The sequence below is a fragment of the Lipophrys pholis genome (assembly GCF_963383615.2).
Source record: "Lipophrys pholis genome assembly, chromosome: 16".
NCBI lineage: Eukaryota > Metazoa > Chordata > Actinopteri > Blenniiformes > Blenniidae > Lipophrys > Lipophrys pholis.
In genome coordinates this window covers 23,452,539-23,471,461 of record NC_137634.1, presented here as the reverse complement: position 1 = coordinate 23,471,461, position 18,923 = coordinate 23,452,539, and the positions used below count along the sequence as shown (strand labels likewise).

Genomic DNA, 18,923 nt, shown 5'->3' with positions numbered 1-18,923 from the left:
ATTAAGGTTTTCAATGTAATTACTGCTTTTGGTTTCCAGAAAAGCGCTGATAAATATAATGTATTATTCCTAATAATAACAATAACAATAATAATAATAACAATTCTTAAATTCAGTTATTTATTTTCTCTTGCTATTGTCTTTTTCTTTCTTGTTTGCACTATTTCACTGTTTTGCACCAATCACACCAGAACAAATTGCTCGTATGGTGAAAAGTGGCAATAAATCTGTTTCTGATTCGGTATTATGATAACAAAGAAAATTATCTACAAACCGCTGGTTTCCACAGAATAGACACTTTGTGTTGTTACTAATAAAATGTGTGAACACTCTGTTCTGTTATTGTCAATGTGAGGTGGCAGGTTGGAATGAAAACGCTTCATCTTCCGTGTTTCATCTGACTGAAACTTAAAGTCCGCTTGAATTCAGCAGGAGAGTGAGACGAGCTCTGATTGGACCATCACACTCGCGATTAATATAACCAATCAGCGAGCAGCTACCAGAGAATAAATACAGGAACCCGATTTAAGGTGAAGTTTATTTCTCTATCGATTAATTTGAAGAAGAAGAAGAAACATTAATCATGTCTGGACGTGGCAAAGGAGCCGGAAAAGCCCGAGCCAAGGCGAAGAGCCGCTCCTCCCGGGCCGGGCTGCAGTTCCCGGTGGGTCGTGTCCACCGGCATTTGAGGAAGGGCAACTACGCGCAGAGAGTGGGCGCCGGGGCTCCGGTGTACATGGCGGCCGTGCTGGAGTATCTGTCCGCGGAGATCCTGGAGCTGGCCGGCAACGCTGCGCGCGACAACAAGAAGTCCCGCATCATCCCGCGTCACCTGCAGCTGGCGGTCCGCAACGATGAGGAGCTCAACAAGCTGCTGAGCGGAGTCACCATCGCTCAGGGCGGCGTGCTGCCCAACATCCAGGCGGTGCTGCTGCCCAAGAAGGCCGAGAAGAAGTGAAGGCCGCCGGGGGGCAAACACAACGGCTCTTTTAAGAGCCACACACTCCGAGCTGGAGGGCAAACAGCCAACTTATACTTCTACAACTACAATATATAGAACTTATAGTCACACAGGCTGAGGGTTGGAGCAGGAGTCTCACCTTGATATTACAGCTGAAGCTGGACGTTACATGTTTTATCGAGATTTAATAAACAAGCAAATTATTCTACACGGTGTCATTTAGTAAAATACTCCAGACTACATTTAAACTGTTGACATTACTCCATTAGAAATAAGTAATACATTAGATTATATAGATTAAAGTAGCACAAGGTTACTTGTCTTTGACGTCATATTATACAACTTACAAATATCCGGAAGTAATTCATATACCTTAGTACTTGAGTGTGATTCTACCTCAGCAGTGTGGTATTTGTAATTTCTTCATTTATACTTTAAAATACATATTTTTATATATTCTATAAATGTTAAAATTGTTGCTTTTTCCAAAATAGATTCCTTGTTCTGTTCATATTTCAAACTCTTCTATCGACTTAACACCTTAAATCTAATATATATTTAATGGAAAAATTCCATCCGGGATCTATCGGTTGTTAGTTGTTTTTTTCTTACCGCTTATTCTACTTTTTATTATTTCTATCTATCAAATTCGGTTCAATAATTCACTGTATAGTTGAAGTTTTGTCTTGTGTAACTAATCTGATGCACCTACAGATGAACTTTAATCACTTTAAATAATCTGTTTTAATACAAAACGGCTCAATATTCATGTTTAATCTGTATATTATTGTGTTCTCTTTATGTGCTCCCATTGAACAGTTTGAATAAACTCATGAAGACGTTTATTTAATACGACTTCTTACGACAATCTTATTTTAGTCGATCTGCTCGGTTGTTGTTGTTTTTTTTTACATTTTATTCATGTTTTCTATTGTGGCGCCATTCCACGTAGTTTAGTTTCACTTTTAAGCCGCTTTACCTAAAGTTACCTTCCGTGACACGTCGAGATAAAAACGATGTCAACCGTTTATTTTTGTGTTCTGATGTTTCGTTACGTGAAAACCCTGAAACGTTTCTCTGAATTCCGGAAAAATCAACATTTAATTACGCTTCCGTGAGAAAATTCCAACATGTTCAAACCGCTCAAATTGACAGCCATTGTTTTCACACATCAGCCAATCACAGAAGAGCAACAGCGCAGGGATATCTGCATGAGCTTGTTCTATAAAGAGAGCGCTACAGCCGCAGAGGAGAACAACCTGAACCAAACAACGCAACATGTCTGATCAACCTAAAGCGGGTAAGAAAGGCTCCAAGAAGTCCGCCCCGAAGCCCAAGACCGGGAAGCGGAGGCGCCGCGGCAGGAGGGAGGCGTACGGCCTGTACGTGTACAAGGTGCTGAAGCAGGTGCACCCGGACACCGGCATCTCGTCCAAGGCCATGAGCGTCATGAACTCGTTCGTCGGCGACCTGTTCGAGCGGATCGCCTCCGAGGCGTCCCGCCTGGTTCACTACAACAAGCGCTCCACCATCTCCTCCAGGGAGATCCAGACCGCCGTGCGCCTGCTGCTGCCCGGGGAGCTGGCCAAGCACGCCGTGTCCGAGGGCACCAAGGCCGTCACCAAGTACACCAGCTCCAAGTGAGGAGCCCCGAACCCCAACCAAAGGCCCTTTTCAGGGCCAAACACACCTCTGAGGGCCGCACTCCGTTTCCACTGCACCAACACTGGATCTATGGTTTTAACAAATTTACTCTAAACCTGGAAGATTGTTGATAAAAAAAAATTACTTCTTAATCACTGTTTTGTCTGACTTCTCTCCATGGAATCAAATTGTGATCCCTGACAGGTTTGATAGTGTAAAGTGGGTCACGTTTTCAGCACTAACATAGTGACCTTCTGTAAAACTCATAAGCTAACCTGTTGATTTATAAAGTGATTAATCACCAGCTGGTGTTGTGTGATACTGTAAGATTTGGTATGAACCCGGTATCCAAGTACAGGGCCAGTGTTGCAGATACCAAGACTAACCCACCGTGAAATTGATAAATTTACGAATTTCCATGGCCTTTCTTTTCTTTTTGGATTTTACCTTTGGTTTGTTGATGAGTTAAACCCCAGAATAGAACTTTGGAAGGGTTTGTAATTTACATTACATTGTAAAGTCTGGATTTTTTTCTTGAATAAACAAATTGTAGAAAACTATGACTTCATAACAAGTTAAAACAGAATGTGTTTTCATGCAGTGTGCATAAAGGAGCGAAACTACAACTAAGTATAAATCGCATTGCACTATTATCATTCGATATCAATATATTGATAATATAACATCAATATCCAGATTGATCTATCCACCACTACCAGCGACTCATCATTTGTTTTGCGTTTGAACCATTTTCTGGATCTTCTGCTTCAATTTAACTCGGTAATGTTTCGTCTCTCTTTAAATTTTCAATATTACATTTCGTTCTGTAAAGTTTCTCACTGTAAAGACTCGGATGTCTTTAACTCGAACAAACTCGACTCACAATCACTGGGTTGTTTAACCGTTTCCAAGATGACGTCAGTTTCTTTGCTCTGCCCAAGATCATGAATCCAATAAGTTCTATATCTTAAGGTGGTCAATCTGTTTAACATAATGGGAGTCGTCTTGCACCTTTATGGAGAAACAGGATAGTCAACTAGTGAAACTGGAAGTGACGTCTTGATTGTTGATTCCTGAGAGCCTTGGTTTTCTTTCTTTCTTTCTGGACACAGTAAGGAGACGAAATGTGAAGTAACTGCTGAACACAGACGATGGATTGATGGTAAACCTGCTGCTTTTTCTGTTTTTTTGACTTGGAAATCTTCAATTTAGTTGATTAACATTTTCAACTGAATCTGGAACTTTGTTCTGATCTAGACTGATTCGTGATACATTGCATTCTCTTATAATTAGTGAAAATAAGCGTTTTCATGTACTAGTTATACTTAGAAACACAATTCTGATAAGTGGATTTATTCTAAAATGGTTTAGTCCCCAATCCCCAATAAATCTCATTATTGAATTTTTGTTTTAATATCTCAGCTCCTTTCTACCTGAAAAACATATTTTGTTAAGGCTGCGAAAAGTAAAATTATTTTCTTTTTACAATTATTATTATTAGAATAATTTGGGGTTTTCTTTTCCCCACACACACTGAAAGCATTTTCTTCCTTCAGCTGAGTTATTTTATTAAAATGTATATTATTTTAGTCAAAATAGATTTTTTTGTCAGAAAATTTTGTTTTTTTTACAACTTTACTAGATTTCCTTGACACATACAAAGTAAAATCCAAATGTATTTTTTTTCCATTATATTATTTTATTGTTTCCTCATATATGTTCATAATATGTCAATACAAATAGAACGTTATAACAGCAGAGGCATTTCGTGATTATTTGGGTTGTTTTAATCAGCATCAACGAGTAAACATTTACTCCAAATACGTATGTTCCGTTAAATTTGAGGTATTCACATTTACTCAGCATATATAACTGTTTGCAGACGCAGTGACAGGAACTAGTTGTTCTTCCGCCTGTTAGTCACTCCGCCTGTAGTCATGCGCGACATGTTGACGACGTCAGATTTCATAGCTTTTAAATAAACGGTCAAAATAAGTTTTTCGAATACATGAAGTCTAAATATAAAAGGAAATGTTCCATATGTTTGCGTCAACAGTTTGTTTTTAGTGACTTTTTCTCAGCTCGTGGGGCTGCTTGTCGAGCAGGTGGGTGGAGCGTCCGCACAGCTGAGCGAGGATTGGCCCAGAGCGCTGGCACGCGCCAAAAAGCTGCTCCACCATAGGACGTCAAAAATCATTTGAAATTTCAAATACTTTTTTTTTTATATATAAATTAAGACTTCGCTGATAGTGGGGGGGGGGAGCTGCTCATTTAAATCTTAAGCACAAAATATACCGAAAAACCACATAACAAATGCAATAAAGCTAAATTAAATATTGTTTATAAGAAGGCTACTGACATTACTTACAAACATTATTGCAACATAACATCTTTAATAAAAATATATTTATGATAAAAACTATGATCAAAAAAGAAAACAATAGAATTAACAAAAACGCAAGTTGTGGCCAGATGTCAAGAACATGAATAATAATATTATAAAGACAATATTTTATCACTATATTGTTCTGCTGCATTGAGGATTAAATATATTTAAACTATTCTCAGAGACAGTAATAACTCCCACCTCCAAGACATCTCCCAGTGGCAGCGTGAGGATGGTGGGTGTTGGTGGTTGTTGGTGGGTGTTGGTGGGTGTTGGTGGGTGTTGGTGGGTGTTGGTGGGTGTTGGTGGTTGTTGGTGGTTGTTGGTGGTTGTTGGTGGGTGTTGTTGGTCTGCAGCTCTTCACAGTCGAGCCGTTGTTGTGTTCGTTGCTGGATGATTTACTTCTTTGCCCTCAACCTCTTGGTTGGTGTCGCCTTCCGGGCGCCGCTGGACTTCTTTGGTTTGATGGACCTTTTGACCGCTGGTTTCCTGGTGGTGGTCTTCTTGGTGGCGGTCTTCTTGGCAGGAGACTTCTTGGTGGTAGTCTTCTTGGTGGCGGTCTTCTTGGTGGTGGTCTTCTTGGTGGCGGTCTTCTTGGTGGCGGTCTTCTTGGTGGCGGTCTTCTTGGTGGCGGTCTTCTTGGTGGTGGTCTTCTTAGTGGCGGTCTTCTTGGTGGCGGTCTTCTTGGTGGTAGTCTTCTTGGCAGGAGACTTCTTGGTGGCGGTCTTCTTGGCAGTGGTTTTCTTGGCAGGAGACTTCTTGGTGGTCTTCTTGGGTGTCTTCGGGGTCCTGGGTTTGCTGGTGGTCTTTGTCTTCCTGGCCGGTTTGGCTTGAAGGGTCTTCTTGGCCAGCATGAAGGAGCCGCTGGCCCCCACCCCTCTGAGCTGCCTCAGGACCCCGTTCTTCACCAGCCGGACCACGGCCAAGTTGATGCGTGAGTTCATCCTGCCGGTGTCCACCCCCTTCGTGCTCAGGAACTTCTTGATGGCCTGGATCGACGTCCCCTTGCGGCTCTGGTTGGTGGCCACCGCCTCCACGATGAGCTTGGAGAGGGGGGTCCCGGGCTTCTTGCTCCGGGGGGCCCTCTTCTTCTGGGCTTTGCCCGCAGCTGCTGCTGTCGTGTCTTCCGTCATGTCTCGTGCGATCGGTGAATCTGTCAGAACCTCCGCGCGCCGTGCGTAATTTATGACGCACATGGGAACCGTGGAGAGAGAAGCGGCCGCCCGGGGCGCGCAGCTCGTTGTGTTTTCTCAAACACTTTATGCGTTCAAATCACGCACAAAAGAAGCGCTTGCGGGCGCGCGTGCCACAGGAGCGGAGAGGAGACCCCCGGTCCTCCACACCGGGCTCATGTCCCACCTCCACCCTTCCCTCTCGGCTCCACGGAGGTCTTCAAACCGCCCGCTGCCGCGCTCACACGGAGCCGCTCGCACACACTTTTACGCACGTTTCGTCTCCTAAATGCGCTAAAAGCGGCGCGAAGAAACGAATAAATGTGTGTTTCTGTCAGCAGAGGAGTCCGGGGGCTGAGTTAGAGCGGGCTGGTCCCTGAGGGGGGTCTGAGGGGGGGAGAATGGGGGGAGTTTCGGGTGGAGGTAAACACAGAGCGGATCCGGGCGGAAGATTGAGCCTCAGGTGATCCAAACCTCACCTGATCCACTCCAGAGGAAAGTCATTCAACAGCAGCACAGAAAGAAAAACTCACTTCAACACCAAAAGACATTTTATTTTATTTTTTATTTTTTTGGGAGGGGGGGGGGGGGGGGGGTTATTTATTTTATATTAAATCAGATTAGATTAGATTTTAGTTTCTCTGACGATAATTTCCATCTGTGGTGGAAGTGAAGGAGAATCACACAGGAAAAGAAGTCAAACATAATTGTTGAATATACAATGTGAGGTATCTAATACACAATATTAATATATGTGTAATAACGAGCACATTCATAATGTAGAGACAATATACTTAAAACAGACGATCGGCAGGGGAATAAATATAAATATATGATGCTAATTACAACATATGTGAAATATCTTTGTGTGAGCAATGCGAAAAGAGATTATATACTGTATATATATATATATAACAGAATATAAGTCAATACATGATAATAAAACAAAACATATGTTGTGTTTATCAAGTTTAAATAATTTAAATGTTTAATTTTAAAATTTTCTGAATATTCCTGAGCGTGAATTGAAGTTTTTAATCCTGATTTAAATATTATTACATCAGGGCGATAAGGGCCAGTGTCTGCAGAAATATACATTTTTTAACTCAGAATCATGAGACTTAGGTCTACTGTCTTCACTTGATGCATATTTGATATATTAATAATATATTTTATACAGAAGCAGAGGTCGTAATGATCGTGGTACAGCTGAATATTAATACTGAACACCTCCCAAAATTAAATTAAAATGAGACATTTTGATAGAAATATTAGTCTTGTGAGTCAAAGGAGATCAAATGTTAGTTTTGTTTTCTTCAGGTGTGAAAACTGGACAAAAGAGGCGATTTAACGAACTAATATTTTTAATCCCATTGAACAAAATCCCTTCTTTTTTTCTCCACATTGACCCTCTAGGATATGGAGATGCAGCCACGTGCTGCAGGAGGTCAAAGGTCACGCTCAGGGAGCCACGGTGACCCGTCAGCTGTGGGATTTGAACCTGCGAACTCAGAAGTCCATCACTCCTCCACCACTGGTTTGGACCATTTATCTCAAATATCTTGTGAATTATATATAATCAGTTTATGTGCAGAGGAGTTTAAGTATTTGTTCTTCTGTACTTTCCATGAGAAAAAGGAATCAACAGTGTTGGTAATAAAGTTACTAATGAGATGGTCATTGAACTTTACTTTCTGAATTGATGTTGTTATCGGCGCTAGATAAAATGTAATTTACTTAATTACCTGCAACAGATTATATTTATGCTCAGATATTGATGGAGATATGAAGATGTGATCTGACGTGAAACTTCATGTTTCAGTAGATCGAGGAAACTTCTTAATAACTGTGATTCTGAGTCGTGTTTGTTAAAAGTCACTGAAATCCAGGTAGGTTACAGTAACAGAATGAAGTGTATAATAGAAAAATTAAAGAAATAGTCAAAGAACAATCATTACTCAGAGTTAACTTAACGCCGAAGATACAGAAAAGCTGAGTAACTGACAACAAATTAAGTTTATTTCCACTGAATTTCAAAGATTCTTATTACTTGTGATGAATTGTTCATAAATCAAGATGATTTATGAATGTTGCAGTAGTTTCATATGTCTACATCATAGGAATCTGTTTTTTGCAACTGGGACACCCTGTTCATTATATAATTGTGATGCACTTTATAAAACAATCTCTAAAAGCACGGTAAAAACAAAACAAAAACGGAGACACCTGTGAGATTACAAATTTAGACTCTTTAAAGAGTTAAAAGAAGCCACCATCAGAGGGATCCTGAAGTAAATATTAGCCACTAACAGAATCAAAACGGTCATGGATATAATGATTGACAAAAAAAAAAAAAAAAAAAATACGACTTATTTTCCTTATGAAGAATTATCTTCCAGGTTTAGAGTAAATTTGTTATGGGGCAGTGATCACATGCTACCACTAGATGTCACTGCTTCCATCTCTTTGAGGCTCCTCAGCTTCTGACGTTTGACAAAAGTATTGCAACCATGAATTAAGCCAGAAAATGGGAAGAATCACAGAATCAAATCTGAATCAAACTGAGAGGTAAAAAATGCAGCACGTTTTACATTTTTATTCATCCAAACATGTATTATCAATCTTCTCATAATGCAGTAATAGTTGTAGGTCTAACATCATTTGCTTATTTAGAAGATATTCAAATGTAACCAGAACAGACAATTTACAAACATGCTTTCGTTATTCAGGTATTCTAATACTATTTTCAAGTGTACTTATTTCCATCCCCTTCATTTCTTATTTATATGCTGCCAAGAAAATCGTACTAATTATTATTCTTATTCTTATTCTTATTATTAATTTTCCTTTTTTTCCACACAATATTAATAAATGAGGGAGTTTTCCTTTTCCGAGCAGCTACACGTGATATAAATCTGTTTTAAAGGGAACATAGGATGGAAAAAGTCACAGTTGTTTACTGATCATACACATATAATCTGATATTTGGCCTCTTTGGGATTCATCTTTAAATATATATAACAAAACCATTTTTATCTGAGCTGCCTAAAGGCCAGTTTACGCAACGTTTCAATTGAAATCGTATCCACTTTGAGTTTTCATTTCAAGAAAATGTCACGTTTACTCAGCAATGTTCTGAAAAAAATTCCATTTTTAGGAAAACAGCAGAAATGCTAAAAGCAGTCTCCCATGTTAGACAAAGAGTGGATGCTGTTGATTATTTTTGCAATGAAACGTCACACATGTAGTACTGGGAATAACACTTTTAAACATTAACAATGGGAGTACGTAGATATTTGTATGGACAGACGACCAAGTTCAATTGTTATTACGATGACTGTCAACTATAAAACTACCAAGTCCCAGGAGAATAAGGACTGGGAGTCATGATTCAACTGAGGAACCATTGTTCTTACTGTCCATCTATCAACATGCCTGATTGTTTGTATCAAACCAAACCACAAAGAAGAATCTGCTTTTATATATGAATATTTATATTTCTACTTCAATGTGTTTATGTTAGAGTTGATAATCATAAGCGTCATTCAACAATGGAGACACATGAAGGCTGTTTGATCGTTTTTAATTAATTTACATTATTTTAATTACACTCCAAACACTGATGTCACGTGACTCAGCCCCTTCAGCACAGACGTGTGCAGCACATGTTTAGCCTAGCTTAGCACAAGCATTGAAAACAAAGGGAAACTGATAGCCTAGCTTAGCACAAACACTGAAAACAAAGGGAAACTGATAGCCTAGCTTAGCACTAACACTGATAACAAAGGGAAACTGATAGCCTAGCTTAGCACAAACACTGAAAACAAAGGGAAACTGCTAACCTAGCTTAGCACAAACACTGAAAACAAAGGGAAACTGATAGCCTAGCTTAGCACAAACACTGAAAACAAAGAGAAACTGATAGCCTAGCTTAGCACAGAGACGGAAAACGAAAGGAGGCGATAGGGATTACAAAATAAGAATCTGTGATTACCAAGTTTTTCACTTTAAAAACGTTGGCCGCAGACGTTCACTATTAAAGTCATCAGTCTGTGCAAACCGTCACAATAAGAGTGGTCTCAAGTTCAGGGAGTTCATATTTTCTCAATATGAGTCTTATTCTGGACATTTCACATTAAAAATCTTTTTGTGACTCTTCACAAAAAAACAATCATTAGAGGCAAACCTTCACAATAAAAGCATTTCAGGATCATTATTGAGACACCACTGTTGAGTATTTCACAATAAAAATTCTGCTATAATCACTACCATCGGAAGTAATACTTCTTGTCATCAAAACCTTTCACAACAAAAGTCTAATTTTAATGAATGAGGAATGACTTTCACAACAAAAGGCTTATAATAAGTCAGGTGCTCTTTCACAATAAGACTGTGATGATTGTCACAATAAAAGTTTTACGATAATTACTGCCACAATAATAGTCAGACTATGCGACTCAGAAGACACTGTCACATCAGAAGTTCTGACATAATCAGACATAGGTGAGACTTTCACAACAAAAGCATGTCTCTCTGACGTGCTTCAGTATAAAACATTAGTTTTATTTTGAAAACCACTGAAAGAGTTTGGTTTTAAACAGGTTGGACCATCGCCACCTGAGTCCATTTGTGCGTGTTTTAAAGTCCACTTCCTGTTAGCGGCTGTGAGGGGAGGGTGAGGGCGTGGCTATTCACTCAGTACTTCCTGTTGGCTCAGCACGCCTCTCTTTCTCTGGTTACTCTCAGTCCATTCGGAGATGTCCCCCTATCCGCCACCGGCCCCGCCTCCTGACGACCTCCCCTCCCCGCGGAGCCGGGCAAGGGTTTGCGGTTGGAGGAGGGCCACGGTGGGTGGCGGGGCCGGGGGGCTACGCAGTGTGGACTGGGGCTGACGGAGGACAGCGTTTGCTGGCTGCCGTTCAGGAAGGATGAATTGTTGGAGCCCTGCTGGCTGCGGTAGTTGTAGTACGCCTGCCAGCCCTGACGCTTCTTCTTCCAGCGACAGCGAAGGATCCGGATGAATGCCTGAGGACAGGAAGTGATGTCACAACAGGCAGGAAGAGGGCGGAGCATCAGCACTGCACAAACTGCTTTCATCCATTTCAACTTCTGAATATTTAGGAAATAGTCACAAATTAAACTGAAACTGTATGGATGATAAGTAGTTTCAGTAGCAGTAGTAGTATCTTGAGTATCAGTAGTATTAGTGGTATTATCAGCAATATTATCTGTAGAAGTATTACTAATATCAATAGTAGTAGTTGTGTCAATACTATTATTGGTAGTAGTATCAGCAATGTTATCGGTAGTATCAATAGTAGCATCAAACCTATTATCAGTACTTGTAATTGTATTGTTATTGGTAGTAGTATTGATACTGTTATTGATAGTAGTATCAGTGCTATTATTGGTAGTACTATTGATACTATTATCAATAGTAGTATCAGTAATGCCATTAGTTTAGCATCAGTAGTAGTATCGGTACTATGAGCTGTAGTAGTATCAGTACTAGTGTCAGTAATATCATTGGTTGTAATATCAGTAGGAATATCGGTACTAGTATCGGTAATATCATCGGTAGTAGTATTGGTAGTAATAATATCAGTAATATTATCAGTAGTAGTATTGGCAGCATTATCTGTTGTAGTAGTATGAGTAGTAGTATCTGTAGTAGTATCAGCAGTAGTAGTATCGGAAGTAGTATTGGCATTAATATTGGTAGTAGGGGTTACCTGTTTGAACTCGCGGCTGTAGCAGGGGTAGATGATGGGGTTGAGGCAGCTGTTGAAGTATCCCAACCAGAAAATTACTTTGAAGAAAGTTTCAGGAGGACGAAGGTTGCTGTTAAATGAACCTGGAAACAAACATCATCATCTTCATCAGCATCATCATCATCCTCATCATCATCTTTAAAGAGTCAGGGTTCTCTGTGTTCACAGCGTTAACTTGACTTTCATAAAGCAGCTCCTTCTCTCTCGGAGCGTCGTATATTTTCCCTTCACGTCTCCGCCGAGGTAAACACCGCGGAGGATGAGGAGGTCTGACCCGGAGGTGAGGCTGGGGGCGAGGGGGTGATGTCAGAGGATTTGGGAGGATCTGGTTCCTCAGATAAGGCAGACTGAGCAGCACGTGGATTATTTCTCCCCGAGCAAGGACTTGTAAGGCATCCTGCGCCTGCGGCAGCTGTTTCTGACTTTATATAATAAATCTGAAAAACCTGTCGTGAGTTAAAAGAAAAAAAAACAAGAAAAAAAAACATGACACCTGCCCGCCGCCGTGCAGCGCTGTCTCCAAGTTTGGTGATGGTACCTTAGAGAGCAGGAAGGAGTTGTTTATCTTCGAGGGTAAAAGACAGACATTCATCGAGTTTCTCTTTTTTTTCTGTTCACGTCTCACTCCTTCGTCCAGCGCCCCGCCGAGGCGTTCAGGTACCGCATGTTAAACTCAGCACTGACCAGGTCAAACAACATTTCAACAGCATCTAACAAATTCAAGTAAAAAATTCCCTTGTAAAGAATTTATCAGGAAATTTGAGAAGACCGAGTATTTTCATCCTTCTACAGCTTACATGTGAGGCGTTCAGGGAACATCAACTAAATGTAATGTATAGAACAATATTAAATAGTTGATCCACCTGGTGACCGTCTAATAATTCTTGTTATAATAACTGTAGTTGGTGTGGATCATGTGTACAATAATCAACAGGGTGGATATAATGCATGAACACTGTGGAGGACGCCATGTTTGTTACACGATGAAACTCAAGGTTAATCGTAGCCTACGATGTACGTGAGTCAACGTGATTGCGCAACAATAAAGAATAGGGAAATTACCCCCCAAAAAAGCTTCTGTTGCCACAACTCTACTCGACTGTCTTCTTCATTTACATCTCACATAGTTTTTCTGACGCACTTTGCCATCGTAGCATCGATTTGGGTTTAGCACCAGTGTCGTGTACTGGTCAGTACATCATTTCATACTGCAATTCTATTGGTCGGTTAGCTGACGTAGTTTACAGCAGCAGTCAGACTGTGAGATGATCACCGCAGAATTTCATCTGTAAACTGCAGTAGGAGGCGTTCACTTCCACTCTCCTTGTCTGAAATCATGGCGGCGGCGACCCCAATTCATCGTCATTAGCGTGAACCTGCTGGCTCTGAAGAGCTGACTCACTCTTCATCTGCTCCGAGACGGTTCCTGCCTCTCCACTTCCTGATCTGTAATGCAGCTCAGAAGATGAGGGCAATCGAGCGTTAAATCACAACAAGTGCTCTTTAAACACCCCGGGCGTGTCGGAGTGTCTGATTTACGAAGGAGCAGATGATGACTCAGCAGAAAAAGAAGTCTGCGTGACCAGAAGTCACCTTCTACTTTCTGTCAGAGGGGGTTTAATGTCTTTCGCTTACTTTATTTGTGTGATTTGTAAACGATAAGAGTGGTTTCGGCCTCTGACTGACAGCATGGCCGACGTCCTGAGATCACAGACGTGTTTCTCGGAGCATTAAAGTGTGTGAAAGGACCGTAATCCTTCGTACAAAGCTCGGTCCTGCAGACAGATCCCGGGATTACCGCTCCGTCTGACCTCAGGAGACGTTCACCGACCCTTTTTAGGAAATCAAGGTCTCCGACCGAAGCTCCGAACCAGCAAACCTTTTAAAGGAATCTTATTAGGAATCAAGTTTGTTCTGCCTGAAATAAACAAAAATAGAGATTACAGGATTTTTCTCTTCTCCGAGTCCTTCCAGGTACATTTAACTAGTTCGTAATCTACAGTTAATATAATGGCTTTGAACATCTGCACCCTGAAATTAAAAACATGAAGTGAACTCGCTCCAGATTCTTTTTTTAACAGATTGCACACATTTTTAACTCAGAATTAACATGGTAAAGTAATCTGTACGCTTTATAAGGACAATAACTCCTGTATGTTTAGTCCAGCTTTGAAGAAATGCCACTCTGGCTCTTTATTTTCTTGTATATGAAAACGTGAACAACTTTCCACTGAGCTGTTTTCAGTTGTAACTTTCAGTCAGAAGGAAACAAGCTCAGGGATTAAGATTGAACGACAACGTTTCAAGTAAAAATGCCTGTTTGTTTATTTTGTGCATTTAAGTTTCAGAAAAATCTTGCTTCAACGCGACGATGTTTTGAAATTATGTCCGTTTACAAGATGAAACAATGTAGTTTTCATGTTGGGCCACTAGTGGGTGCTGTTGTTTGTTTTTGTAATGCGCGCAGAGAACTAAACACTACAATCATCAACAATGGGGGAACACGTACATTCCAGTGGACAGACGACCAAGTTCGATTGTTATTACGTTGACTGTCAAAATAAAACTACCAAGTCCCAGGAGTCTCTGGAGGCCACCACTGTTGTAATTGAGCATGTGCAGAACTATTTACCATGCGTCTTCGCAGTGTTTCCTGCGTCTACATGGAGACAGACCACGAGCATTTTATCCTGTTACTACGGCGACAGAGTCGGAGCGTTTTCAAAAAGTTGAGTTTTGAGTGGCTCTCAGCATCATTGTCGTGTAAAAGGCCACGCAAAAGGCTACGGAAGTTTTCCGTTTCCACTTGAAAACGTTGTGTCAACAGAGTTTTATATGGCTGCTGCTTATCTAAAGGAATAAAAAGGAACATCCACCCATTTATCTGTTTCCGGGTCACAGTCTGAGCACCGTCACCCAGATCACATTGCACTGATAATGAACCTTTCCTGTGGGTGGTGAGCCCACGTGAAGGTGGCGCCTGGCGTGGGACATGAACCCTCTACCTTGAGATTGCAAGCCTCATGCTCTACCACCTGAGCTCGCCGGGACTGAAAAGGAACAAAGAGGACTTAATAGAAAAACCATGGCTCTCGTGTTTTAAGCACAAATGTGGCGTCAAAATAGCTGAACAGATAAAAATAGTTAATCTTCAAGAATATAGTTTTTGTTTGGTGGTGAATGCAGCAGCTCCAGTCTGGAGTGACCCGAGCTTCATGGTTGATGGACTGGAGAGCGGTGAATGCTGGGAAATCTGCCGCTATGCTTGTCCTTGAAGCGGCTCAAATCTCAGCTGTTTACGTCTCATTGTGTCGTGTTGTGGGAAACGAGCAGCTCGCTCCCAGAGAGCGGGGGCTGCTGATTGGCCGCTGACATCGGCCCCGGGCCTTCGCTGTTTGGGCCAAATATTTAAAATATGAAGAAATATGAAATATCAGTTTTCCATGTGCAGTTTGTGGAGGCTTTCTCACATCAGTCTCACTTTTACAGCTCAGACACGTCGGCCGGTATTCACAACCTGCAACCAACTTCTCAGGTTACCGTGGCAACCAGCTTGAAATGCTGAGGTTATGATGTAACAATGACTCAACTGTGAAAACAGGAGTAAAATTTCTAACATATCAAGAAATGAAAATCATATCAGCATTAGCCCACCTTGTTTTACACTGTTTGTGTGACTGACACAGCAACATGTCTGGCTAAAAATGGCTCCGCACAGTATCGTACAATTTACTAACAAGACTGAAACTCTTTCAAAGAAAAGCAGCGCAATTTCAATAAAAAAAAACAAACAAACAACAACACTCTGCTCAGAATCTCTGCTAAGTTTTAAGAAATCTGATGTAGCATGACAGCAGGTTCAGCAGAGCAGTAGTAGATTTATCAGAGCTCTAGCCTCAAGAGCAGGTTTAGCAGCAGGTCCAGCACAACAGAAGTTGGTTTAGCAGAGCAGTCACAAGAGGTTTAGCAGAGCAGTAACAGGAGCCCAGCAGAGCTGTGGCATTAGGTCGAGTAGAGCAGTAGCAGGAAGTTTAGCAGAGCAGTAGCAGGAGATTTAGCAGAGCTTTGGCAGGAGGTTTAGCAGAGCAGTGGTAGGAGGTTTAGCGGGGCAGTAGTAGGAGGTTTGGCAGAGCAGTAGTAGGAGGTTTAGCAGAGCAGTAGTAGCAGATTTAGCAGAGCAGCAGCAGGAAGTTTAGCAGAGCAGTGGTAGGAGGTTTGGCAGAGTAGTAGTAGGAGGTTTTGCAGAGTGGAAGTAGGAGATTTAGCAGAGCTTTGGCAGGAGGTTTAGCAGAGCAGTAGTAGGAGGTTCTAGCAGAGCTTTGGCAGGAGGTTTAGCAGAGCAGTAGCAAGAGATTTAGCAACGCAGTAGTAGGAGGTTTGGCAGAGCAGTAGCAGGAGGTTTTACAGAGCAGCAGTAGCAGATTTAGCAGAGCAGTAGTAGCAGATTTAGCAGAGCAGTAGCAGGAGGTTTAGCAGCAATTTGTAGCAGGGCAACAGAAGCATGTTGAGCAGAACTGAAGCAGAAGGTTTAGGGGAGTGGCACCGGCAGGTTTAGCGGAGCATGAGCAGCAGCGGCAGGTCCAGATGTGCTGTGGCAGTGTGGACGTACCGATGGGCAGAGCCAGGAAGAACGGCAGCCAGCAGAGGATGAACATGCCCACCACCACGCCCAGCGTCTTGGCCGCCTTCTTTTCACGGGAGAACTTCAGCAGCTTGACGGTGAGCGAGCTGCGTGCAGCCGAGGCCCCGCCCCCTCCGGACTTGGAGGCGGGACACATGTCCTGGATCTGTTGGTTCCTGCAGTGGATCCTCAGCGTGAGCTCATTGGAGTCCTGCTGGCGCTCCTTCATCACGCCGGCCTCCAGGTTCTTGGTGGTGCGCTTGGCCACGACGTAGACGCGGCAGTACATGGCCAGGATGACGGCCAGCGGGATGTAGAAGGAGCCCAGCGAGGAGAAGAGGGCGTAGAACGGCTCCTCGGTGATCAGACACACCGAGTCGTCCTGCAGGAGGGGCGAGACGAGGAACCAGTGAGATCAGAGCTCTGGAAACGTTTCCACAGACTTTCCACTAAATACATTCACTGTATAAAACACTTTTAGCTTTTCTAGTCGCAGCTTTAAAGCGGCTAAAAGGGCTTAAACCAGCTAGTCATTTTAACCATCTCGGCTAGTTTAGCCACCAAGTCTTTTCACCGTGGCCTTTTATTAACGTCGTCTTTTACTGACCAGTCTTTTACTTTAGCGTCCCATTTATCAACATTTTTATGTGACTGATTCTTATTATTTTCACAGAATGTCGTAAAAGCGACAAGGAGCCACTGCAGAGGGGCGACATACACACATCATCAAACTGCACAGATTTATTAATTTATTCAGTAGAATTTTAAAGATATATACCGTTGAGCCGTCTATAACAATAAAGTGAAACATTCTCCTTGGTGACCAAACAAAACGAGGCATTCAAGTGTAATTCCAGATTCAGAGTCCACATTTTTCCACCATATTCTGACACAAGAGGAGGTTTTAACAAAACGCAACAAACACAACAACTCCACAGGAGAATCAGTGACAGCAAATCTAAACAGACGTCCCAACTCCTCAATAGGAAAATGGAGGGGAAGGAGGAGTATTTATGACATGGAGGTATACAACTGTTTAAAATAAATAAAAAGGCATTTTTACCTCCACCTAGGATCATAAAAATTGATTATAAAATCACCCACTTTTATTTGTCTGTTAACAAGATATCTCAAAAACTGATGAGCTGATCTTCATAGAAATTGGTGAACATGTGCATTTTGATCAAGGGAAGAACCCATTCGGGTTTGGTGGTGATCCAGATAAAAAATATTTTTTACATATTTTAATTTCACCATGCCTGTCATTTTAAATGACAAGTGCATTGTGGGAAATGGAGTTGGAGCATGTTTTGGGAAGTGTAGTTTGTTGCTGTCTTGGTGCTATACTGCGGGTGTGTGTGTGACATGTGCGGTGTTAGTCCAGTGTGTACTAAACGAGGAATAAACAGCCACTATTGTGCAACAACCAGCGTCTTCACTTCCCCCTCCTTCCAACTCCACAACAGAATCGGCCCGACAGACGGCTCTTGTTACCAGCAGACACGAGACACACTTTGTGTGAAAAAATGACAGAGGAAATGCACATTTGAAGCTGTGAAAATCAACTTCACAAAAACATGTGAGAAATGTAGAAGTAAGAAAATGTAAAACAACGTACATTAAAAAAAACGTTGTAATGAAGCGTAATAAATAGACATGAATTGATAAACACTTTACTCAAAATGTGAGTAAAATGACTGTTAAGAATTAACACAGTATGTGCCTAAAAGAGGCCAACAAATAGAAAATAAAGAGAGAAACTGTCCTTATGGTGCACAACAAAATGTTATAGTCACAGAAAATATACAAAAAGTGTGAAAAATCTGCAAAGAAAAAGGCTTTTGATGTTTTTTTTCTTATTTTTTTAACATCATCATCATCATCATCATCATCATCATCGTCATCATTATTCTTCCTGTATCATCTTCTTCTCTGGATAAATGAGGCACTGAAATGACTCACTGCGCCCCCTGTGGTACAGAGCAGCACTACAGCTTTGTTAACTAACCTGAGTTGATATTCTGTCATTGTAAAGAAGATGACGTGAAAGTGAACATTTGTTGGAAGGTATTTTTGTATTTATTAAACTCAATATTTCACATATTAATCGTCAGTTTTCGATGAGGTGCCAGGCATTTTCCCATACCTGTGACGGAGGCTGCTTCCAGCCCAGCAGCGGGCCGATGGAGATGACGATGGCGAGGACCCAGACGCCCAGCATGGCGAGCAGCGCCCGCTTCTCGGTCACGATCATGGGGTACTGCAGCGGGTAGCGCACGCCAATGTAGCGGTCGATGGAGATGACGCACAGAGACATGATGGACGCCGTGCAGCACAGGACGTCCACCGCCGCCCAGATGTCGCAGAA

General features: G+C 41.7%; 3 protein-coding genes across 3 annotated transcripts in view; 2 read left to right on the top strand and 1 right to left on the bottom strand.

Annotated features, from left to right (window-relative positions):
- Positions 1–557: 557 nt before the first annotated feature.
- On the top strand, positions 558–1,803 carry LOC308122326 (late histone H2A.L3). Its single transcript, XM_080484084.1, has one exon. It carries the CDS (start codon positions 584–586, stop codon positions 956–958), a length of 375 nt encoding a protein of 124 aa, XP_080340210.1. The 5' UTR covers positions 558–583; the 3' UTR covers positions 959–1,803.
- Positions 1,804–2,233: 430 nt separating this feature from the next.
- Positions 2,234–2,676, top strand: LOC308122325 (late histone H2B.L3-like). Its single transcript, XM_080484083.1, has one exon. The coding sequence runs from the start codon at positions 2,240–2,242 to the stop codon at positions 2,603–2,605; it is 366 nt and encodes a 121-aa protein (XP_080340209.1). The 5' UTR covers positions 2,234–2,239; the 3' UTR covers positions 2,606–2,676.
- Positions 2,677–10,876: 8,200 nt separating this feature from the next.
- The window catches only part of LOC308121909 (alpha-1A adrenergic receptor-like), a gene marked incomplete at both ends in the record, with an annotated part of 10,100 nt that continues 2,053 nt past the window's right edge, over positions 10,877–18,923 (bottom strand). Inside the window, 4 exons of the mRNA XM_080483435.1 lie at positions 10,877–11,188; positions 11,896–12,017; positions 16,544–16,937; positions 18,702–18,923. The exon at positions 18,702–18,923 is cut by the window's right edge and continues 30 nt beyond it. Of these exons, the coding sequence (XP_080339561.1) occupies positions 10,877–11,188; positions 11,896–12,017; positions 16,544–16,937; positions 18,702–18,923 (1,050 nt within the window). The remainder of the gene's footprint in view (positions 11,189–11,895; positions 12,018–16,543; positions 16,938–18,701) is intronic.